This window comes from Alligator mississippiensis, chromosome 13, assembly GCF_030867095.1.
Source record: "Alligator mississippiensis isolate rAllMis1 chromosome 13, rAllMis1, whole genome shotgun sequence".
Lineage (NCBI taxonomy): Eukaryota > Metazoa > Chordata > Crocodylia > Alligatoridae > Alligator > Alligator mississippiensis.
Window position 1 is genome coordinate 40,454,210 of NC_081836.1, and position 25,674 is coordinate 40,479,883.

The 25,674-nt window shown below is 39.2% G+C and overlaps 1 protein-coding gene across 5 annotated transcripts in view; it reads right to left on the reverse strand.

The window, feature by feature from the left end:
• MRTFB (myocardin related transcription factor B) overlaps positions 1-25,674 on the reverse strand; it is a 158,060-nt gene that overhangs the window by 88,203 nt on the left and 44,183 nt on the right. For 3 of the 5 annotated variants that reach the window (XM_019494677.2, XM_019494676.2, XM_059716452.1), the window contains exon 2: positions 24,925-25,141. The exons of 1 other annotated variant lie outside the window; for it this stretch is intronic. In XM_019494677.2, coding sequence (XP_019350222.1) covers positions 24,925-25,078 — 154 coding nt within the window. In that variant the 5' untranslated portion in view covers positions 25,079-25,141. Of the gene's footprint in view, positions 1-4,176; positions 4,531-24,924; positions 25,142-25,674 lie in introns of those variants that run through there. One more of the 5 variants, XM_006257850.4, reaches the window with a different exon arrangement.

Consider the following 25,674-nt stretch of genomic DNA (forward strand, 5'->3'; position numbering starts at 1 on the left):
CTGTAATATGGGAATAATCCTGTTTTCCATTTTGTTCCAACCTTTCTCCTTTTACATTTAGGCTGTAATCGCCACTGCTTTCTGTGTGCACAAGGGGGCCCTGCCCTCAGCTACAGGCTTTAGATGCAACAGTAATATAATTAATAATTATGTTATTCTATGATGTAAAAAAATAGGAAGATGTATCCAAAAGGGCCTAAACCAGTTAGGAACTTAATTCCAATTAGAAGTCAATGGGACCTAAATTCCTAAACTAGGTATTTTTGAAGCTTGTGAAAAGGCTGTTTGAGTACGAATGAAAGATTAGAAATTACTAGAGAATTAAACGCTGGAGTAAGTTTTAAAAGATTTTTTTGTTTGTTAATGTAGAGAAGCTCTTTACAGAAGTCAGCATGTAAAATTTAGGTCTTGAAAAATCTTCTCACTGTGAACAGATGGAGAACAAAATAATGGCGTTGTTTACAGGAAAGTAGGGTCATTAGGATTTCCTCCCTCTGATTTGGAACAGGATGCTATAAAATATACCTTATAAAGTATTTATTACTTTAAGAAAAAAGTTATTATTTGTCATCTAATCTCCTAATTACTTTTATTGTGTACATTAGCTTGTTAAATTAATGTTGGGTTTCATTTTCATAAAAATTCTTAACATTTGATCCCAGAGACCATTTTTTCACTTATTCTTTATAAGCAAGCAAAAGCATAACTTAACGACTTGTTACAAATAAAATGTTTGCCATTTCAGGAGTTTTAAACTTGACATATTTGAGCAAAGTACATTAGGACCCGATTCAAGTACTTCTAAAATTACATGAATACTAATCAATATTGGATTATCAACAAAAGCCTACTTTCTACATCTTTATAGTTCTGCCTATTACATTTTTACAAATGGTATTCACTTTTTGGCGCCATTAAAAAGAGATGTTAAAGAAGCAGACAGCTCTTTAGTTTAATAAGATTGTAACTGCTGACATTTCAAATAAACTTATTTTATAAAATATTGGTTCTATCCAAATTAGTCAAAGTAAAATTGCTAATAAATAATTTGCAGTTTTAGTTATAGTAAATAAAAATAATGGAAACCTACATAATTAAGTGAAAACTTGACTGTAGCCTGCAAAGCTTCTTATCTGGGCAGACTTCTAATAGGGTGGTTAAATTCTGAGTATTCTCTGGGCAACTCTTTTATCATCTGTTTTTATGACTTATTTTAAGCCGCCCTGAGCCTTTTTGGTGAGGGCAGCATAGAAATAAAGTAAATAAATAAGATGTTTCAATAACATTTTTGTGACATGTTAAATTATAAAAATAAAGCTGAAACTCTTTTGTTAGCATTGGTAGATTATAAAAGCAGATTTGCAACATACCATATACAGAAACCTAGAATAGATAAACTACTGAATAATAAACAGAAATGATTGCTTTTCTTACTGTCACACTATGAATTAAATAACAAGTTTTCTAAAATAGTACTATACTTATTTACCTTTTACAGTCCAACTAATTTTAATTTTAAACTTCAAGTTGTCAAGCTGGTAGGTGGAAGGATGAGTAATTCGCAGGGGAGGAGGGCAAACATGGAAGGGCAAAAAAATTACAGAAAAATAAAGGCCAAGAGGACAGGGGAACATTTATTTTCAGCCACAGAATGCTAAACAATTTCAACCCTAAAATATATTTGAGTTGTGACAACATCCTACACTTACTGTTTGTCACTGATTTAATTACATGACAAATTGTAATGAACAGCTGGGTTATGATATTCTATCTATTATGTGCAAGTCAGATTTATTCAAATATAAAGAATATTTATTTCTGTGTATTTTTTTAACCCACCCTATTCTCTTCTTTTCATTGCTTCCTCCATACCTTTATTTTCTTTCATTTCTTCCATTATTTCTTAGTGCTACAGATCTCTCTATTTTTTTCTGGTACAACATGCATTTCTTTGCTACCCCTCTTCTGCTTCTTTGGTCTTCTCCTTCGTCCCCGCCGGCCCCCGCTGCAGGTTTTCTATGAACTTTAATGACATTTGCAGCAGATTTAACTGTAAATATGTGGATCTTCAAGGAACCTGTAACTGTGATGTACACTATGGGATGACAATTCAGTGTAAGCTTTTTTATTATTGGCTTTTTGTAGTACAGGAAGCAAAATTATTATTGCGCCTTCAGGCACAGTTATTTATACATGCTGCTTTTGAGTCCTTATTTATACCCTGGCTTCTTTCATTTAATAAAGAAAAATCAATTTGCCTTTAAGGCTGCTGACAGATGTGAACCCCCTCTCCTCCTCCTCCCTCCCCCCCCCCCCCAAAAAAAAAACAACCCAAAAAACAACCAACAACAACCATGCTTTACCAGAAGAAGCAGTGTGTTAGTTCATCCTGGCTCCTCAGTGTCTGTAATAATCGGGTGCTTTGGCAAGGCTTTTTGGTGCTTTCATCTAATAGCTGATTCAATCAGCTATTAGATAAAAGTGCCAAAAAAGCACCATTAAAACACCCGATCTATACAGACGTTGGGCGAGCCAGGTCCAACTAGCTTGATGCCTTTTCTGGGCATGTGCTGGGCTCAGTGCCCGAGCACACTGAGTTTAAAGTGCTGTTGTTTTTGTTTTTTTTTTTTAACGGCTGCAAGCCACCTACATGAGTAATATTAAACAGTTTTTCCTTGGCCACAACTAGAGATAGTTGAAAACTGCAAGTTTTGCAGTAAGGAACAATTTTCTGATCAGATCTATTAATAATCTCAACAGTTTTTCCAATACATTTTTCCTTTTCACGTATATTATTTCTTGTTTGGAAGAAGCTATAATCTTCTATGGAAAGAAATTGTCAGCTCTGTATCACTGGCACCGAAGAGAGCTGTTTGGCTCACTAACAGATGAGCCAGAGAGACATGGGATAAAGACAGGCAAGACAGACAAGGCAGGGAGACATGGGATGGGTGCAAGAAAGAGTTCTGTCTACTGACAGGAAGGGATTTTGGCTAGCTGGATGTCAGTGATGCTCAACCAGGCTGTTAAGGTACACTCGCATGTCACAAGACCTTCTGAAGGGTGCCACAAGGTGCAAGGAGATTAATGCAGGCTCAAGCTCCTCCCTGCCAAGACTGCCTGGCCCCTCTGTAAGAAGGTAAGCACTATAATATATACATTATTTTTTGAAATGGGGTGCAGGTCAATTCACAAAAGTTATGGAGGGGGTGGCTCAAGTCAAATGAGGCGTTCCTTGAGTCTAAAAAGGTTGAGAACCACTGAAATATGTTAAAGGTTGGAGTCTCTAATTATAAGAAACTACAGTTTGTGTTGAGGGAGCTTGGTGTATGAAATTTGGGAGTTGTGGTCTCTGCAGGGCAGGAAGGAATTCCAGCAGCTTTCTCCTCCTCAACATGATTCTCTTACCTCCAAGCAGGTGAAGAAATTTGATAACCACCCGTCTTCCAGCAATATTACTATGATAGTCCAATGAACCCTACTTTGTATGCACTTCGATTAGTTTTCTAAGTACCAAATCAGTACTGTTATCATTCAGTACTGATAGTGATAATGCTCAATATAAACCTCAATAGACTATCTCATTGTTGCTTTCTCGATTAACGTCCTACTATGAATAATCATTTAAAATTATAAAAATAGGCTTAGATGTACACAGGGATGGAAAAATAAGAATCAAATGACAGAAAGGGGTGGGAGAGAGGAAAAAAAAAAGAGAAAGAACTGTGCAAAGAGATAGCTGTCAGAAAACAGCAGCGTCCCACGTTAAAAATAGAGAAGGATAAGAAAACTGTGTATAAAAATGCCTACTTCTACACTCTAATTTAAGAAAACATGAAATCCTTTCAGGGCATATTCTGAAACGTGCTCTGAACGGAATTTTTGTACAAGCGTACTGCACTGAAATAAGCACTTACCACTAACTTTTTTCAATAAATTGATTTCTATTAGTATTCATTACCCATGATTGTTCAGTTGGCACTACCATAATAAAATAATAATAATGAATCTGCTTTTTAAAAGATTTGAAAATTGAAGACAATATTTGTATGCATGCAAAGAAACATCCTGGAGCACGATATTTTAGAGCAGGCAGTTGCAGACTGAATGTATTAACATTTTGCCTGCATTTTTTTTGCCTTGCATCTTCTCCCCACCAACCAGCAAGTGACTGACCTTCCTTGAGACTTTTTTGGTTGTTCAACTCAAGGCATTCCTTTTCTTTCAACGGCTCAATATCTCCAGTAGGTAAAATCTCTGGAAAGCCCTGTTGCTGTTTCTTGGAACTATCGATCATGATGAGACTCCTTTAGAACGGCAACATCCAGATTAGGAAAAAGATCAAATTGCTAACCAGCAGCACACTGCTCTCCTAAATACTCTGCTTCCAGTTTCTCTCTCACAGTAAGTGAGCAATTATGTCTTTATGCAGTTGAAAGCAGCCATTTACCCCTTACCCGGTTTGACCTGCAATCACACTCAAGCTGCTTGGACCCCTTAACTCTCTCAGACAAGAGGGACTGAGCTTGTGAAGCAGAACTACAAATCCCCACCTCCTTTCCCAAACAACCACACCTCCCAATCCCTTAGTTTTCCCGGCTTCCTCTGCACTTTTTTGTTTCAATATACAGCTTGATGGTCAATCATCTGACAAACACTGAGTCAAGCAGTTAAAAATAAATCTAGCAGTTGCTGAAGGAGCAGCCTTTGCTGATACCCAAGACAAATTATTACTGTGGTTTCTTTCTCTCTCGCTCCCTCCCCCTTCCCATCCCCAACACTGCTGCAGGCTGTGGAAATACTTTTGTCAGCCTGACAGGCACGTTCATTACTCATTAAGTGTCATCAGTAAACAAACAGCTGACTGCCAGCATCTGAAAAAATCTAGATAAAGAGAAGAAAATTGAGTCTTATTTACTCAGCATGGCTGTGAAGCTTAAAAAAAATTAAGGGACAATTTGAAAGCAATTGGTTTCTTTGACTCTATTCATATAGTGTACAAAAACTGACACTGCTATATACAGATTTGATTCTTTAAAATAAATATTTTCAATTGCAGATTTCTATTTTTTTCCTTTTGCACTACACTCACGACACAGTAACACTTCCCATTGTTTCCCAGCAGTCGGCTCAGAGGATTTCCTCCTACACAGTTTCTGATTTGCCATTCTCACCAGCATGCACCTTTTTATTTTTTATATGAGTCACCGACACTGCTCTTTAGTGACAACTAGGAACTTGGAGAAAATACTTTCCCTTCGCAGCTTCTCAAATTCTTTGGCACTGTCAGTGCCAAACTGAGACAAAGGCAAAGTAATTCTGCCTCAAATGTGAGTAAACTCTGTGACGCTTCAGGTATGGTAATATCCATCTTCACTGGTTAAAGTGGGCTAGAATTCCAGTGAAACTTAATACTTTCCAGATATGGTTTTCAACAGGACGTTAAATGACTACTGCTTATTTGTTTAAAAGAAAAAAGAAAAAATGCCCAGGGTTGTTTAACTTTTTTTTATTTAAAGAGGCTGGTCTATTAACTTGCAAGAGCACATGAATTAATATCTTTAGGAAATAACTTGCATCTATCACAAAAGAGTATATTTGAAACAGTACGTGTATGCTTATGAAGGAAGGGACTGAGGCTCAACGTACAGTTACTGGAGTCACAAACAAGTTTCCCGGGACAATCAGTGACTATTCCACCCAGGTAAATGAATGTTTAGTGCAGTGGGTGGGTATGTACCAAAAATTCCCTTTTTCAAGTGTACCAGTCACTTAAATTGCTCTTACATACCTATTTCCATGAATCCTTTTCCGTATTTGTACTTAGCATGTTAAAAATGTATTTGATTATTTGCACTTCTGCCTCTACTAACATAATATAATTTGATGTGATACTTTCAAATTCCTCTCTCCTTTTTAGTTGGGGAAATTCTGTCTGCAATTAGTGGAAGTAAACAGTCAAATTTGTGCTAACAGTTAATTTCTGTGGCTGTTTTTATTACAGGTACAATTCCCATATTCAACAAAGAAAGCTAAGACTTAGCTCTTTGATAAACTACCCTTTTCTATATTTCTCTTTGCTTGCTCTTTAGAAAGGGAAGAGAAAGAAAAAGAAAAAGGGGACAAGGGAGAAAAACTAACCTTTTAAGCACCTGTTTACTTCTAATGGATTATAAACTACCTGAAACCTACATGCATACAACAATGTATCAGTCAATTTTAAAAAGAACAGTAGAAGCTATAAGTTTTAAAACATTTGTAAAATATTGTTATGTCCAAAAGTATTTTTTTAAATGATTTGGTTTGCAACGCTTTATAAATGATAATTCTCCTAGACCTTAATCCTGCCAATTTTTTCACATGAGAATGCCTACTGATTTCAAAGTTATACACGTAAGTATCAGGACCAGGTCTAATATGAATGTTTGAATTGTAAAAGGTATTGCATGACACACAAAATGGTTAATTTTTTTCCCTCTTTTTTCAAATCTTCCTTTACCAAGTCAAAAGAATGGACATAAATTCTTTTTTTCTTTTTCTTTTTTTTTTTTTTTTTTTTTACTTTTGTATCACCAAAAGAACACAAATACATAAAGTCTTCCTAAAGCAAAAGAATATATAGACATCCATGTTTTCTTATGAGCTGGTAAATTCACAGAGGATGAGGAGATTTCCAACCTGAAGTGAAAATATAAAAGGATCTTATATGAAAAGATGTGGAAACGTGGTAATGGACTTCTATGTTGGGGGCAAGTTAACTAAAGCTACAAGGTTAACAGTGATGTAAATTCACCTGTTCAAATGACACTCTGCAAGCTACCATTGAGCCAAGACAGCTTTGCTAAGGAGTTATAAAAGGACTCTACTGCACTTAAGAGAAGGGGTTTTTTATCCCAATAAGACTGTAGAGACAAAATTTTTCAATGCTGTTAGTTGCTTTCAAAAACCCTTACTGTGTAGGGTGAGACCCCAGGATCCCTACTTCTTGTCTAATGATGGAGCTCTTCAGCTTGAAAGCACATGAAATGTCTGCAACAAAACAGCACAAATGGTTCCCTTTTTCATTCTTGGCATCATACATTTACATTTCTCCACCCAGTATTACAGCTGGCTAATACAAATTATTTTTAATGGAGGAGAACAGCAATCATCTCGTCTCTTCAGGTAAGCTTACACGATAGCGATCAATTTGGGAATAAGCCAATAGAGTTAAGCCTGAGGTTCTCAACCTTTTTAAACTCAAGGTACCCCTCATTAAGACTTGAAGATCTGGCATTTTTGGAGGGGTTTGGCATTTTCACTCATTTTTTTTTACTACAGAAAAATAATAGAGCAAGTCTTCCATTGAAAAGAACTCAGAAAGACTACAAGTCAGAATGTTTTCCTACTTGAATGGATTCCTATTTAAAATCTCTGGGTTTTATTTTGTGAATCATGTGTAGCTGTTTCCAGGCTTAACAGTGCTAATATTCTGCAGGACTTCACAGAACCCTTAAAAGGATCTTGGAACAACCTGGTCGAGAATCACTAAGTTAAGCCATTGACACAGCTAAGACTATAATGTAGTGTAGCAGTGAGGGTGACTCAAGAATCCACTACTACACCCCTTTTCTCAATATTCTTCCTCAGATAGTGCAGCAGATCCAAACTGCATATATAAGAGGATATCAACCTGTAGAGACCAAGAGATGTGAACCTACTTGGAAACAGCAGGACTGTGGCATTTAAACTACTAGAAATCCTAGCAGTCATCCACCAGTCTGAGGTGGAATGGGACCATGCCAGTGACTGAATTAAATACTTAAATATTAAAAATATTTCTAGTTAATCTATGACACCTACAGAAAGTAACATAATTCAAGTTCTATTTGAGGCAAAAAGCAGCTATTTGTATCATAACTGTCCTTAGCTGGTTCTCTCATCTACAAATATGTTGTTAACTGCTTGTAGTATATCATATTGGTCAAATACATCATCTTAAATGACACATTGCATAAATGCAAAAGATATAAGATCAGTCATTTATGTTGCAATACTTCTGTTTTTGTAGTGAATTTTATTGTTCAGAACACAAATTTGCTACAGAAGAACTCCTTCTTAAATCAAGTCAAATTTCCCACTTACCCTAGCCCAAACACTTACTAAGCATGAGAAAAACTGTACTGCTGAGAAGCTGGGCACAGCCAAAGAGGGACTTCCAGGCAAGGGGAATACAAACAAACATTGCTCAAGGGACATATATGAAAATTTGGCAGGGTCATTATATTCCTACAGTTAGTGATGCACTAGACTATTATTTTACAATTTTTTTGTTCCAACAAAGTAGCGAGCCAATTAGCCAACTGTGGATAATAGCGCAATAGTAGGTACAAGCAAAAACAATTTAAGGAAAAAAATCGCGTATTTCACGTATTAAAATGTTCTGTTAAGCTATCATTTTGATCCTGAAATAATTCCCCAAAAATGTTAGGGCCAGAGCTAGGTGATGAGCTGACTGTCAGCTCTTGCCACAGACAGCACTGAAGCCAATTCAATTTCCCAGTGCAGTGAGCTGACAATCAGCTGATTGTTGGCCCCAGCTGGGACTGCCCTGGGTCTGGTTCTAGACTGAGACTGTCTGAGTTGGGCTGGCAATCAGCTAATTGTTAAAATACAGAACTTGGCAACTCTGGCCAGGTTCTTGGGTGCAGGGGCTCAGCAGCTCGCAAGGCAGGGGGAGAAGCCAAAAGGTTACTCTGGCCGGGGACTTCAAACTACGTTGGGAGCCTCTGATCCCCAGTAGGCTGGCCACGGTTACTGAGAATAAGGTTTAAGGCACCTGGAAAGGAAACCACCTCTTTAAAGCTCCCTGAGTGCCAGGAGCCAGACTGGAGAAGCCTCTACCCACTGTCTGGATCCAAATGCCCCGGGGAGTTTTAAAAAGCGCAGCTGCAGCCTAGGTACAGGTGTGCTTTTTAAGTTTTTCTGTGCATTGGGACCCATGGTGCAGAGCATGGGCACCCTGGAAACTTAAGAAGTACGCATGCAGCTGGAGCTCCCAACTGCACACCTATTTTTTTACGTTCTGGAGTGCAGCAAGCCCAAGATCAGGGTAATGCTCCTTAACATTAGGCTCATGGCAATCCCCCTCCTGCCCCCCCACCCCCCGGTAAGTCATTTGCCTCTGGAGATTGGGTGGAGATACCGGGTCCAGGATTTGGTGCTACCCCATGTCCAGCAGCAGGCAATTATTTCAGGCAGAGGGCCACAGAGTTTTGGCAAGCTGTTGAGGGTGCCACCTCTTGGCAGGTGCCCTGCCCACTAGTTGCCATGTTAGGACCAGAAGTCCCACCCCCTTATCCCTGACCTTTGCCACCAGAAGTCCCTCTCCATGCCCCCAGAAATACTCCTTTCAGGTTTGCAACCTCAGAACCAGCAAAATAACAAATAATATTCTAAAAATCAAACATCTACAACTTTCATTAATTTGATTTAAAAAAATATTTTTGTCTTGATTTACATGTGTTTGTGTAGTATATACAGAGGTGATTGCACAATAGCTCAAAATGAAGTCTTACTCTTTTGTATACTGTAGGGAGGGTGGGAGGCATGGGGGTGGGTATAGGTTTGTGAGGGGCTGTGGGTATGTGGGGTATGGAGAGGGTGTGGTTGTGTGTGGGGGGGGTTGTGGGGCACAAGGGAGCACTGATAGCATGTGTGTGGTTATGCGGGGTGTGGGGATGTGGGTGGGACTCGTCCTATAAAACACACACACACACTGCCTACCTCACTACACAGTTTGGCGGGAAGGGGCGCTTGGGGGTGGGGCCGGGCCAGCACTGCTCCTAAGTCCTGCCAGCTTCCCCTGGCTCCTACTGCCCCTGGCTCCTGTTGTCTTTGACAGGCAGCCAGGAGCAGATAAATATTAATTTTCTAAACTTTTTAGGTGCTCCGCAGGCCGGATAGAATGGCCTGGCGGGCTGGATCTGGCCCACAGGCCATATTTTGCCCACCCTTGGGTTAGCAGAATTGGAGCATAAAGAGAACTAGAAATAGGTGAATACTGTAAAACTAGCCATCGGTAAGAAACCCTAGATTTTTTTTGGCACGTGTATTTCTAAATTAACAGATAATACAACAACTTCACTTACCCATGCTACTTCTCAACTCCTCTCTAGAAGTAAGTACATTTCATTTAATCGTATAATATACTTTACAAAAAGTGCGCTTATCAAAAAATAATTATGAATATACATGTGGCAAATATATTTTCCCAATTTTTTCATAACTCTTAAAAATATAAGAACTTAATGTTATAAGCTTTTTAAAAACACAAAATTGTGGAGAGAACCCAATCCAAACAATAGATAATCAAATCTAACAGGAAAAAAAATTACTGCTCACCCCACAACCTTGCTGTTTTTTAAATACAAAATTTAATGATTCTCTGATAATATCCCTTTTAATGATAGCAGTTATTTCAGAAAACCTTTTACTGAAAAGGTAAGCAGGACCTGAAAGCACAATAAAATACAAAATGCAATATAAATATTGTTCCTTGCCTGATGCATTCATGTTCAAAAGATGACAAAAGGGCTTAGAGAAAAGTTACATGTTCAATTAGTGTTTCAAGGTTATGCCACAGTGGATGCGTCTCTACATGCCTTTATGGCACCATTTGTGCCGTCATTTAATACTTGCTTTTGGAAGTACTAAAAGACAGTGCATTAACAGCTGGTACTGCTCTAAGCACACCACGCATGGTTATTTTTAGGCGCTATGCCGCCGTAGTAATGCTCTATAACTGGGGAGTGCATCACTATGGCAGCATAGCTGTGGCATCATGGGTTTTGCCCACGGATGCTACATCGCCATAGCACATTGCTATGGTGATGTAGCGTTATGTGTGGACGTGCCCGGTATGTTTTGTTTTCATTTCCTTAAATGTGCTAGTATACATCAGCTATATTCCTAATAAGCAGTACAGAAGAAGCTTGTCTTAATTAGGGATTTCAGTGGAAAGAAACTAGGCACCTTGTGTATGAGCTCAGAAAAAGGCTCACTGCATGAGGCCCAGAATGAAAGAAGGTACACCCCTTAAGAGAGAAGGGAATAAAAAAAGGTGGCAAAGATGGACTTCCATAATGAATAAGATGAAACAAGACAGAAGCACATAAGCAGAACGTGGTGGAGTTAAGCAAAGCTTTGAAAAAAAAAAATTATGAAAAGTCCTCAGTAACTGCATACTTGAGTGACCACATTAACAACAAAATATCTAGAGTGCCTTATATTGCACCAAGTATTTACACTGCTTACTTGTCTCTAGTTAAGCCATATTTCCTCATATTTCATTCCAATTTGAGTATTAATATAGACTGGAGCCACCTGCACTTTCTGATACATATACAAATAGCAAGCTTTAATATTTGGGTTATAAGCATGGGAGAAAATTGTTCATATTAAATTGTTTTCCATATTATATAGTTTTAATTTGAAACTATACATAATTAAATGATTTTAAAAAATAATATTTTAAAATTTATAATTAACTCTATATTCAAGACAGACATATTGTTTTTATGGCTGTTCAATAAGAGGGAATGGACAAACATTATAACTTAGACTGGTTTAAATGAAAATTAACCTGAAACAAAACACACAAGCCCATTAAATTGGTTTAAAACTGCCAGTTCACAGTACATCAGTTCAGTTTTACATGTGGATACCAGCATTTTATGTCATGAGTCTGGTCGGTCCTCCAAGCATCTTACACTGCATCACTGTTCTTTCCACACCCCTGCCACAACTGGGCACTCTGGCAAGCAGTCAGAATACTACTAACCCCTATTTCCCTCAATTTGACATCTTTTATCAATGAGCTCTTTTATGCTCTCACTCCCAACTGATAGCAGCTCCTCACCCCCTGCAAACCCAAAAGTGTAGGTTCCCTCAACCCCAGCCACCCCATGTCAGACAAGCACACTGCAGACTTTGGTCAATTACAGGCTACTAAGGTTTACTGAACTGAGGTTTAGGGACAGCAGAAAAGTAAATCCCCAACCCCCTAGATAATGCCCAAAAGCACTCCTACCTCCTAGTGTCACAGCCACAGCATTTCAACACCCAAAAGGTGACTATTCAACCTGGAACGCTAGGGCACTGTACATGTGGATACCTCTGACCTGGGGCAATTGTGAACAGGTTCCGAAGTGATGTTTGGGCTGGTTCACTTGTGTCCATAACATTAGAAGTGTATGTGAACAAGTGGGCAAGCCAGAAGCAATTTCTGTATGTAACGATTTTTAAACCACTTGCTATTTTGTAGACTAAAATTGTTGTCTGTCAACATGGTTTAAAATAGTTAATTTTTTGGAGGCCAAGTCAAACACTTTTTGGCATCCATTAATAGCCAACATGCAAACTGATTGGTTCATATTAAAATACTGCTGATTTTAGTCTTGTGGTACTTGAAAGGCTTCTTTAAAAGTAAGACATGTTGAGTTCCCACAGTATTGTACTAGCATACAAAAAAATTTGTAAAATTACTTTTTTTTTTTTAACTAATTTCTTTTCAGTACAACAAACATGCTAGCCTTTTTAAGAGCTGCTGAATTACCTTTTGCCACATAAAAGACCATTCAAATACATTCTGAAAAAGATTCAAATTTCTTGTCTGCTCAGGAAGTACTAAGTGATATGACCCATCAGGCAAGAGATACATATGCTACAGCTGCTTGGGAATACCTGCTATAAAGAGCCTTTCTAAGAAAAAAAAAAATCCTCAAACAGCAGAGATTCATTTAAAACAACAACCATAAAAAGCACCTGCAATTAAACAAAAAAGGGAGTTCATACTTAAAAACAACTTATTATTGATTCTCAGTGGACATAAATTCTGGCAAATTTTCATTCATTTCAGTGTTGTCAGGACCTTCTCCACTGTCTTTGTGCTGTTTGTACCTGTACATCCTTTTTAAGAGACTATATTGATATTCTAAATTCTGAAGCTATAACCTTCAGTTTTACATCAAAAACATTCCTGTAAGCATTACTGTAATTCACTGCTTCTATTCCTTTAAGCAGCACTTCTTATTTTAAACTATTTGTAGAAGAAACAAACGTATGGATTAGATTGCTGAAAAATCTATTTCAAGAAAAATATTCAGAGGTTGTAACTGTAAAACAATGTCACTCAAAAACGACAGTATTAGGTTTACCCTTTAACAGTGTTAAATAAAATTTCCTTTTTAAGACTTCTATTAAAATAAAAAAAACACCAAGTGATTTCTAGGATTGACATTTTCAGGACATATATGGAGCACAGTACATCCTGGAAACAGCTGAAGTTACACAGATACAGCACAAAAATATATAGCTCGTATCCAAGATCTTAATCTACCAGTCACTGAAATCAATATGAATCTTCCTGTTTAATGAGTTGGTATTGGATTGGGCCTTATATTTTTAAGGTAAAGCAGTGAAAATAATGCTGGATTAAATTTTGCAAACAACCAATCAAGAGTGTGAAGAAGCATTCAGACACATAGCAGAGCGCCGCCATGATGGTGGGGACACAGGGGATAGCGGAGGCAGGGAAAGGAGCGGGTCCGGCCTGAAGCAGCTCTAGTTGGGGGAGGGAAGGAGCAAGCCTCCTCCCCCCCCCCCCTCGGGCCCACTCCTCCCCCAACCCCCCTCCCCCACATCAGCCCTGAGCCCGCTCCTCCTGTTCCCCCACCGCTGCTGGGTCAGTCTGGGCCCGCTGCTTCCCCCCTCCCCACCCTTGGGCCCAGTTTTCCTCAGCATTGGGCCCAGGCCTGCTCCTCCCCTCCTCACACCGCTGCAGCAGGGAGGAGGAGAGCAGGCCTGGACCCCAAGCAACAGGAAGTAAAGGGGGAGCAGGCCCGGGAGGGTGGGGGGTTAAACGGGGCTCCATCCCCCCCTGCTTCCTCCCCCGGTCACTCTTGACGGGCGATTGGCTAGTATAAAACATTAGTCATATATTCATTTTAAAATTGTCACAGACCGTTTATAGATATATGGCAAAGAAAGCTAACTGAACTGATTTTTTAAATCACATTTAAGACTCGGTTACAATTCAGTTGTTAGGTCTGCATGCTCTTGTAGTGATGCAAATTGGTTAAAATCACTAGGTTTAACACTGAATGAAACATGGTTAAAATTCCAAGAATCACTACAGGAGCATAAACGTTATATTGTAACAGCTTATATGAAGGTATCATTCAATATCAATATAATTGCTATGTCTTAGGAGTGCACCAATAGAGATTTTGGGGGCTGATACCACTACCTGATATTTAAGGAGGCATATGGCTGAAACCAATTTGATTTCCAAGAAAGCTGCCTCCAACTGGTAAGTCCGTGTGATGGAAGGTGGGCGGGGAGGGAAGGGGCGTGGAAGGGGGCAGATCAACACCTGCCACGGTGAGGGAGGGAGATGGGGCGGGGCAGACAGAACAAAGCCACGGCTCATCGGGAGAGGTGGCTCCCGCCGCTGTTTGCACCCTGGGAGGCCATGGGGAGAGGGGGTGCGCCCCCAGATCTCCGCAGAGCAGGGCAGACGGGCTGTAGCTGTGGGCTGGAGCCAGGGCTGTGCAAGGCTCTTCTTGTTGAGGGCTGGCCTCAAGGTGGGGGCTATGGAGGGGGCTGCAACCACTCCAAATTTTGCTGGAGCTCTGCTCCCAATGCCACTGCCACACACCCAGTACAGCCCCAGCTCTTCCCGGTGCCTGGGTGGAGGTGGAGCATTGAGCTGGGGCTGCACTAGGCGCACCATGGCAGCAGTGCTGGGAGCAGAGCTGTGGCAAAACTTCAGGTGGGTACAACCCACTCCCAGTGCCTTCCCTGAGCCAAGCCCTCGGCAAGAAGAGCCCCATGCAGCTCCGGCTCCAGACTGCAGCTACAGCTCACTCGCCCTGCCACATGCGGATCCAGGGGCACAGCAGCAGCAGGAGCTTTCCCCCCTGCCCTCCCATGAGCCATGGCTCTGTCCCATGCCCATCCCACCCTGGTTGGACAGCACCTCCCCCTGCCTCCCCTACCACGGGGGGCATTGATCTGCCCCCCCTTCCCTCCCGTTTCACCAAACGGACTTACAAGCTGGAGGCAGCTCTCCAAGCTGCCAGCTCTGCTCTTTGCTACCTGTGTGCTGCAATGCTGCTGCGCACAGCATGGGCATTTATTGGCCAAATTATTGGCCCCAATCAGGCCAATTTCCAATACAGCCAATTTTCTTTATATTGGTACCAATTCGATATCGCACTGATGTATCAGTGCACCTCTCCTAAGTCTGTTTATGCCTTTAGTATTGGTGAAGCAGCAGTTAGTAACCATCAAAGAAAATAACACCATCTTTTTTCTAACGAAACATTCTTATAACTTTAATTTCCAAATAGAGGCCCAGGCCAAAAGAATACAAACAAAATTCAATGTACAGAAAACAATATTAACCAGCAACAGAACCAGTTGCTTTGCCACATTTTATGTTTTGTTTTGTTTCCATGTCGTAGAGCAACAGCTATAGGGCTCTTATTGTCTTCAATGGTTAGGGGGTATTTCATCGTTACATTGTTTGTAAAATAATTTGATATATTACAAATACTACAAAAAAGTACTATTTTGCATTACTCACTGCTGAAGAGACGGCCGAATTCACTTTTTATACACTGGTAGTGCCATTTAAGCCAGCCTAGTGGTCATACATAAAATTTCTGCTGTTTGCAAGAAAAAATATCTACCTAGGACACCACCACTGCCTAACATTTAATCAAAAATGAAATGGCCACATTTTACTTTTTTTTTTAATGTTATGGCTCCCATGTTCTGCTCACATTTTCATATATTTGAAAGCAGATGACACTTTTTTTCCACATAAGGCAATTTGCTCTATGGCCCTGGCCTACAGACAAACCTTGTTTGACCTAGGATCCTTCCCCATTTCAATTTAAAATTAAAAGGTGGAATGTGAAGCAGGAAATATATTTCCCTGAATCTAAATACATTTTTTTTATATTTGTGTATTTCATTCACCAGTGGAGAAAACCTGTGTTAAATTCAACTGAAGAATTCCATGCTGCAGGACCTCCTCAATGCATCACCATATCAAAGTTGGCATCCAAATAAAAATTCCACAGTGGTTAGGACCTGTTTCTAGCAATATTGCTTTTAAAGATCATTTTAAGTAACTAAGTCAGACTAGAGTATTAACACAGCATTCATCTGCAGCTAAGCATTCAGTTGTCCACAAGGAATTTTTGGAAACAAAAATCAAAATAAGGCATTTTGATCAAAAGATTTCTTTAAAGGAAAACATACTTTCCATATCTTTTGTAATTACTCGAATGCCAAAACTTCTAGTTTAGGATTTTTTCATATACACTAGATGCCTTAATGGAGTCAGTCACAGATCATGTCTCCTATCTTAATCTCTTCACAAGAAGCAAATAATAAAAGAAAAAATTTCTATAAATCAGATTAAAATGACATACAGTTTGTTTAGAAGTTTACCAAATGGAACGACCCTGCTGGAATTCCTTCAAGTAGCCTGTGAAAATGTCAGAATATATTCCATTTAAGAGGTCACAGTCCCTAGAGAGCTCTGAGTTTTGGCCTGTATGTCTTTTCACATGCTTTAATATTTGAAAATTGTTCCTTGTAGACACTGACTGATGCCCTGGGAATGCTAGGATTGTGGGAACTGGCAGTACCAATGACAAAGGCAGACTTAATGGGAAATCAGCACCTACTCGGTGTGCTCTCTCATCTTTTAGAAGATAAGATAACTTTCAAACACTTATGGGGGAACAAAAAAAAAAATAAAAAATCACACATTAGCAGACATTTGTTGTTCCTATTGACATTTTTTTTCAAACTTTGAAAACAATTTCAGAAACTAAAAAAAAAAGAGACAAAAACAAAAACCTACTTTATTGCAACATTCTGCATTTCAACTAAGATTAAGGATTATAAATGCTAGTACACTTCATTTCAAGTAGAGTAGAACGTGTTTTCATATTAATTTCCAAGGATGATTTAAAAAAACCTGAAATTATAAATATCTAACTTTTATATATTTATAACCCTACTTTTTTATTTTTATTGGGCTTTTAAACTTTCATTTATATCTAACTTTATATTGTAATGTTTGCTTAAAAGGGTAAATTCATTATGAGAATCAATACTTTGAAAAAATTGTTCAATACATCAAATTGAAAACTTTCTGCACTACATACAGGCAGTCCTCAGACTTATGGCAAGATGCTGTTTTCAGGAACCAACTGTAAGTCGAAACGTTGCAACTTGGAACCAATTTTCACATGGAAAACAACGTTATAAATGGGGGACTGGCTCCTGAACTAAGGTCCGATACCCTATTTTCACCAAAAATAACCCAGAATTTTGAATTCAATCAATTATAGATAAGTAATATAGCTACATTAATGTATTTATAATGTAAATAGCAATCAGATTGATTTGGAAGGACTTCTTTGAGGTGACTTTGCTGGACTTCAGTATGTTTACTTGCAGGAGGATGCTGATGGTGCTGTAGTGTGTACTAACTCGGAAGCAAACCTTCAGGCAATCGTCAATGTGTTTACTGAGGCATATAGGAGAATGGAACTGATACTTAAAATTCAGAAGGCTAAGGTCCTCTTAGTCCATGACTACCGAGTTGATGATCATCCGACATCAACTTTGTTGGGTTGGCCATGTCATCTAGATATCTGACTCCAGATTCCTGAAGCAAGTTTTATTCTCTCAGCTCAGCCAAGGTGTACACTCAAAAGAGGTTAGAGGAAGTGCTTCAAGGCTGTCCTCAAGGCCAACTTAAAAAATGCAACATCAATGTCAACTCATGGGAGACTATCGCCCAGGACTGCCCCAAATGGAGGAAGAGTCTGTTGCAGGGATCCCAGTACTTTGAAACCTCACGACAGCAACAGCAGTGGCATCAGAAGCATGTCATAAACCAAATCAAGAATCCGCACCACCCGCCCCACATGGAAACACAACCAAGCCGCAGTAGAGTCTGTCAATCCTGGATAGGCCTCATCTGCCATCTTTGGACATGCAGATAAGGTGACCATGGAAGACAATCATCCTCAACAACAAGGGATTGCCAAAGACGACGACAGTTATAGTGGACAGATACAGGAGCTTCTCAGTGAGGCGTTGCTGGAGTGCCCAATACTGAGTGCCCTGTGCCCTTAAATGTATACCAACCATTCTAAGCTGGTCCAAAATAAATCACCCACCAATTTTCACCTACTGATATATGACTGAGTCCCTGCCAATTTCTGAATTCTCTAACTATTTGTGACCAACTAATATTTCTGAAGAAAAAAAAAAAAATCCTTGAGGAGAATCCTTGGAGTTCTAAGTACCTAGAAGAGAACTCCAAATTAGAAAAATTGTATTAAGTGATGATACATATTTTTAATAACTTATTCATTGTTAATGTTTCAAGATTTATACTGTAAAATGCTTTTTCTAAAACCAACAGTACATTGTGTTATGTCATCCAGCAAAACAGTCTAAAAATACATAACACATACTTTGCACCACAATTAAAGTGTGAGAAGTACTGAAGACAAGGTTCTAATTAGAATTTGTATTTCATAGCCTTTTGATGATGAAGACATCTGTCTGAAAAGTGACATTATTCGTGACTTCAGAGATCATTCAGTACAATTTAAGAGATTCAGGCTATTTCTCTGCTGACAAATGAAGTATGCAATAGCTATCCCACTGAAAAAAAAATAATGGGGTAAGGCATTTACATTTTACTCAAGGTAAATTAGGCAAGGTGAACTATGGACTCCAAGTAGGATGTATACTGTTGACCTCATTTTGCTACCTAATAGTAAAAATTACAGAAACCTTGTTTATAATAAGATTTAACAGCAAGGTAGAGTGAGTTCTTACTTTTTCCTTCTTCATTGATAGTCTCTTTTTTACCTTGTATTTCTACCACTATAATGTTTCCCTTTGGCCTTTTTTTAAAACCCCTGCTTTCTCCCCCACCCCCAGACATGTGGGGTGAAAAATCTTCCAGCCCTTAATTTTTCACACGGGAAATTTTCCATTTCTAAAAATTCATTGTTTTATAAAATTCATTAGTAAGAATGAATGGATGCCAATACAATATTAGGCAAGCTTGGCAGTTTCAAAGTTGTAATTAATACTTTTCAGATGATTATCCCTAGGAAGTGTGTGAGTACCATATATGTTTTATTAATTTGTAAACAGGAAGGTAAATACACTCAAATAATAATCCAAACCAAAAATCAATTATGAATTCACCTAATTGGCTATGCAGGTCAAATCAAAACCAAGCTAACATTCTTATTTCATTTTAGACTAAGTGAAAGCAAAACCAAAACTAAAACTGTGATTAATTTTTGTTTCACTTTCAGTTCAGCAAACAGAGAGCAGTCTCATTTCTTTTCTTGAGGTGGGGAAGTTGGAAGTGTCTGCATACAATCTGTTAGTTTTTTAGTGCTTTTGGCTTCAAGTAGCCATAATAATACCTAATCAGAAAAAAATGAGTGTGTGTGGCATGATTATAGTGAAGTTCAAGCCACTGAAGGAAGGAAGTTGGTAGATGTAAATATTGCAGACAGGAGTATGTTGACAACGCAACAAGAATGAAGAAACATTTAATAACAAGTAGAAACTGTCCTGAAAGAGTACAGGCCATATACAGAAAGCTAATACAATAAAGTGGTGGAACAACATCTGAGAAAATTCTACTTCATGAATCCTATGCAAGTAAACACATTAATATGTTAAACAACACACAGTATAGGCTAGCATGTATATTGTTTTAAAACATTATAATTTTAAAAGTAAATTCAACTGTGGACTATTATTTATTTATTTAAAATATTTGTATCATGTTTTGCTGCTTGCACTAAGCACCCAAAGTGGCATACGGTTAACAACACATATATTTTTAATTACATAATAGATCAATAGTTAATTATTTCAACCCAGCAGGTGAGCTTAGTCCTCTGGCTGATGGCAGAGGGCAGACTACACTTCCCTTTGGCTCTGCAGTCCCAGAGCAACTAAGTAGCAAGATGAGCAGCATAGTGTTCTTTCTGGCATTGGAGGGGGGGAAGCAAACTCCACCTCACTTCTCCTGATGGCTAAACCAGACAACAATAGGCTAAAATAACAATCTTTCCCCACTTTTGTTGCAGGAACTCGGTAGCTCAAGTGAAATACCAGATTTGCAAAGAATGAAGTATTCAAACGTTTAGCTGCCAGGTCTCAGGGAAGCAGCAGCAGGATCCTTGCTTTCAAGATAACTGTCACCAGATATGCAATCCACCATGAGTAGCTGTTCAAGACAGTCAAGTTTTTTTTTTTTAATCAAGCTTTGTGGACAAAATGTCAAAAGAAGATCAAGAAAAAAAAGCAGAAGAGACATTAGCTCGAGCTATATTTGCAAGTGGTACACCTCTTTCCATAACTGAAAATCAGTACTGAAAGGAACATTACAAACTAATTTGCCCATCATATAAGTTACCATCACGTTATTGCTTATCACGTTTCCTCTTAGATAGAGGGTATGACAGAGTTTAAACAATGCTTATTCAAAAGATTGGTCAAGCAGAATCACTGGCCCTGGTTTCAGATGGATGGATGGGCTGATATACAAGGAAATCCTTTATTGAACATTCTGTTAGCAACTCCTGAACCAATATTCCTGAAAGCAATTGCTACCAAATTTTCATGTCATACAGGTGAATATGTAGCCAAATTACTGTGTGAAGCAATTGAAAGTGCAGGTCCCTCCAGGGTACAAGCCCTTGTAACTAATAATGCGGGTAACATGAAAGCTGTATGGCAAATATTAAAGGCAAAGTACCCTTATTTAATAGTATTTGGCTGTCTTGCTCATGGGTTGAATCTTCTGGCAAAGGACATGGTAAGTGTGAATACAACAAAGACAATATTAGCAAACTGCAAAGCAATTGTGAAGGCATTCAACAATCATCATGTTGTTAATCTGACTGAAGAAACTACAGAAAGAGAAGCAGGGGAAGAAAAGTGCACTTTTATTGACAGGAGAAACTAGATGGGGCTTGGCTACAAAGTATTTACATAGCTTGCTGCGCACAAAGAACTGTTTGCAGTGTGCTTCGATAGATGACGCAGTATCCCAGATTATTTCTATGAACCTTCGGAAGCAGATTCTTGACAATGATGTGTTCTAGGATTGAGTTCAAGGAGCATTCAATTTGCTACTACCAGTTTCGGTGGCTATCAAGAAACTTGAAGAAGATACACCAAGCCTTTCAAATATTCTAGAGATATTCAGACAACTAAATGAAAATCTAACTGAACTTTTGCCTTCTTCACCTTTATCCAAAAAAGAAGTAAAACAAATGTTTACTACAAGACCTGAGTTTTTGCTCTCATCCAGTTCATTTGGCAGCAAACCTTATGGATCTTCAACACAGAGGACAGCATTTATGAGAAGATGAATTATCTACTGCTCTTGATACTATTATGGAAGTAACTAAGAATGTCCCCAACATCAATGAAATAGCTGTGATGGCAGACACTGCCGAATACTGTGCAAAAGAAAAACTTTGGAACAAAGATATCATTTGGCAGGCAGCAGAGAATGCATCTCCTCTCACATGGTGGAAGGGATACTGTAACACCCGACTGTTGTCCAGGATTGCTCTAAGGATCCTAAGCATTCCTCCAGCAGCAGCCTCTTGTGAACGGAACTGGAAGGCTTTCAGCTCAATCAAGACATAAAAGAGGAACAGACTAACAAATGAGCGCACTGCTAAACTTGTTTCTATTTCTCAAAATCTTCAGCTGGAGTAGCACGTCCAGTTTTGGGCCCCGCACTTCAGGAGGAATGTAGATAACCTGGAAAGGGTTCAGAGGAGGGCCACTGGTCTGGTGAAAGGCCTACAGAAAAAACCCTACGAGGACCGATTGAGGAACCTGAATCTCTTCAGCCTCTGCAAGAGAAGGCTGAGAGGTGACCCTGTGGCTGTCTACAAACTCATCAGGGGTGACAGCAGGAAATAGGGGATACGATGTTTGCCAGGACACCCATCAGAGTAACTAGAAACAAAGGCCACAAACTGAAGGAGAATAAATTTAGACTGGACATCAGGAAAAAATTATTTACAGTGAGAGTTGCCAAAATATGGAATACGCTTTCAAGTGAGGTGGTGTTGTCCCCTTCCTTGGAGGTATTTAAAAGGAGATTGGACAAACACCTGGCTGGGGTCATCTGACCCCATTCCTGCCCAAGGCAGGGGGTCGGACTCTATGATCTAATAGGTCTCTTCCAACTCTAAAATCTATGAAGTCTTGCTTCTGGAGAATCAGTCAGAAGCACAATTAGTGAAGAAGATACAGTGTGGTAAGTTGCCCTTGCCCACAGACTCATTGGTAACCACCTTTTAGCGAACAAGAATGCTGTTCAAGTAGTTCTGAATCAGATTTGCCTCAATCTGATTCTGAAACGGAACTAGTAAGTAGTACAAGTGCTTCTACAAATAGTGACAGTGAAACTGGAAGTGCTGCAATGATCTCAGTGGAAGAGTTAAACTTTGCTGAAGTAGATGATTGGACAACCACGGCATATCATGCACAGTTCTTTGGGTGTGCTAAAATTAGTGTGTCAACAGTTTTCAGTGCCTTTGGGTTTTTTATCTTAAATTTTAAGCAAACAATGTAAGGGAAGTAGAGATGCACTGATACATCAGTCTGATATCAGATCAGTACTGATATAAAGAAAATTTGTGGTATTGGATATGGGCCTGATAGGGCTGATAATTTGGCTGACAAATGCCCTGCTGCGCACAGCTGCAGCGCAGCACTCAGGCAGCAAGGAGTACAGCTGGCAGTGTGAAGAACTACCTCCAGCTGGTAAGTCCCGTGTAGTGGAAGGGGAGGGAAGGGGGGGGCAGATGCTGCCCAGGTGGGGTTGGGGGGAGGCAGAGCCACAGCTCGTGGGGAGGAGGAAGCAGCTCCTGCTGCTGCTTGCACCCTAAGAGGGCATGGCAGGGGGGCATGTGCCTCTCATATCTGGACAGGGCGGACTGCAGCCAAGGCTGCGCGGGGCTCTTCTCAGTCGGGGCTGGGGTTGGACCGAGCATTGGCAGCGCTGGGAGGATGCTGCATCCAACCCCAAATTTCACCGCCACTCCACTCCCAGCGCTGCAGCCACCAACCAGCAGGCGCTGCCCCAGTTCAACGCCCTGCCTCTACCCACACGCTGGGAAGAGCGATGCACCCCTAAAGAGAAGTACATGCTATTGTGTATTGTCTTTATGTTTTTACAAGTATTCCAATAAAAATAATTTTCCACATAGAATTTGTTTGAATATAACATTTATATCACATTAAGTGTGCTGTATTTAATTTTTTTTCAGTTCAAATACTTTTGGCTACTGGGACATAAAATTAGCATGGGGTATTTTTTTAGTTTTGTTAACTAAATAAGTCAAATAAACATGCCAAATCAGATCACTCTCTAGTTAGGGCATTGGAAAATTTTCCCAAAAACCCACATCTCTGCCCCCCTCTCCTGCTTTACTTTTTTGTTTCTCCTTTTTACTTATTTCTATATACACACACTACATCCACTCACACTTGTAGCTTCTCTCATTCCCGTTTTCCTGATCTCCACCTATTTCCTTATTCTACCTTGTATTCTATCACTCTGTCTCCCTTCAGCCATTCCCCCTCCACCCCTCTCTTCCTCTTCCCCTCTCTGCTTTACCTTTTGTCTTTCTAATTTCAACCTATTTACATTCTCACTGACATCCTGCCACACTTTTAGTTTCTCACATTTCTTGGAGTCTCAGAACAGCAGAGACTCCCAATGCTTGAAGAAGGATGACTGCACCTGAAAGCTTGCTAAGAACTTTTTCCAACTACTCAGTTGGTCTAATAAAAGATATCACATCTACCCAAAGAACCTTACCTGCCTATGTCCTTAGGCCAACATGGCTACAACCAACAACCCAGCAACATTGATTATGATTTATCTCCTAAACATTCCTCAAGTGTAGGACACCAGAGGTCCTACTTGCTTCCTAGGTCAGGTCTCTCATATGGATATTCCACTACTGTGCCAAAAGGAACAGTGTTGCCATGTACATTAATTTATTTTTTTCTGAAAAGAGAAAAATTATACTTCTACTAGTTATTTACCTTTATACCATACTCTTGAAGAATGCAAGTCTAAGTCTAAAAAGGTGAAGATGGTGAGGTGCAACACGCTTCATGAAATTAATTCATTTTACGACAAAAGCAACCTATATCTTGATTCAAACCTAACTATTCCATGTTTACTGTAATCACAAAAACACTGTTCTACTAAGTTGCCTTGTGAACATCAACAATGATGGAAAATAAAAGAAACATTTTTTAAGTATAAATCTTGTTCTTCTTGTGATGTTCACCCTTAGACTACTCTATGAAATAGAAATTTGACTTTAAAATCTCAAGTTTAAACACCTGTTTTTCTAAATACCTCTCTTAACTATGTTCAAGTACCTAATGATGTTAAAGCTTCCTTGCAAAATATTGTAAAACTGACCAACTCATACTTACACTCTGTATTTGCTAGAGATTATAAATTTAACTCATTTTTAAAAACTGACCAAATATTTCCAGGTTGGTGGTTTAAATTAGAAGCATACATCTTGTCTGTATCTTGTAAATTGCAACTGTAAACTAAGTTGGTTGAGATATATTGCATAACAAACAACAATGCTCAAACTTTAATACAACTATTGGAGATGCAGAGGGAGAGAGTTAAACAAATATTTAGCTTGAAGAAAATGAATAATTAAACAACAACATCTCAGTTAAAAAAAAAATCTTATCTCAGCAGGAAGGAACAAGGAGAGCTCTTCATATAATCAATTTTGCACTTACCATTTTTCCGTTCTTTGAGGGGGGGTAAGTACTGATTGGGCTGCAATGAGAGTTCCTGAAATTCATGAGCAACTGCTTCACTATGAGGACTAGGAGCAAGACGTATTAATGATCCTGAATCATCCTCAGTGTCTGCTGTCCCTAAGTGATCCATTGTGTCCAAATGGCTGAAGAAAGGGAAAGCAAGTGGCCTCTTAATCACAGCAGGTTGACAAAACTGATAAGGGGGAAAGGAAAAAAAAAAGACATCAGGTAACCAAATGTAGATGTTCAGAAGGTAGAACAATTACTTAATGCTTAATGTGTTTCAAGGCCATCCAACATTCATCACACAACAAAACACATTATCCACAACAAAACTTTTTATACCAAATAAAAGCTGTACTGTGCAACTCTTTTAATAAGGCTCTGAGATTATGATTTTTGAACTTTGGTCCACGGATGACAAGTGCTCTGTGTAGCTCTTGCTGGTAGTCTCCAGAAAGCCAACAGGTCGTATGATCATTATAGAATCAGAAAATTAGGGTTTGAAGAGACCTCAGGAGGTCATCTAACCCAGCATTTCTCAACCTGTGGCTCATGACCCAAAAGTGGGTTGTAAGAATATATGAAATGGTTGCAAACGAACTTTAAAAATTGATCAAACTCTAAAGGAGACTCCATTTTTAAAGGAGAAAAAAAATGGGAAACAATGGCTGTTTGGAGCTGCTGGGCTCCTTTCCACCCCTGTGCCCCATACACCCACCTCCT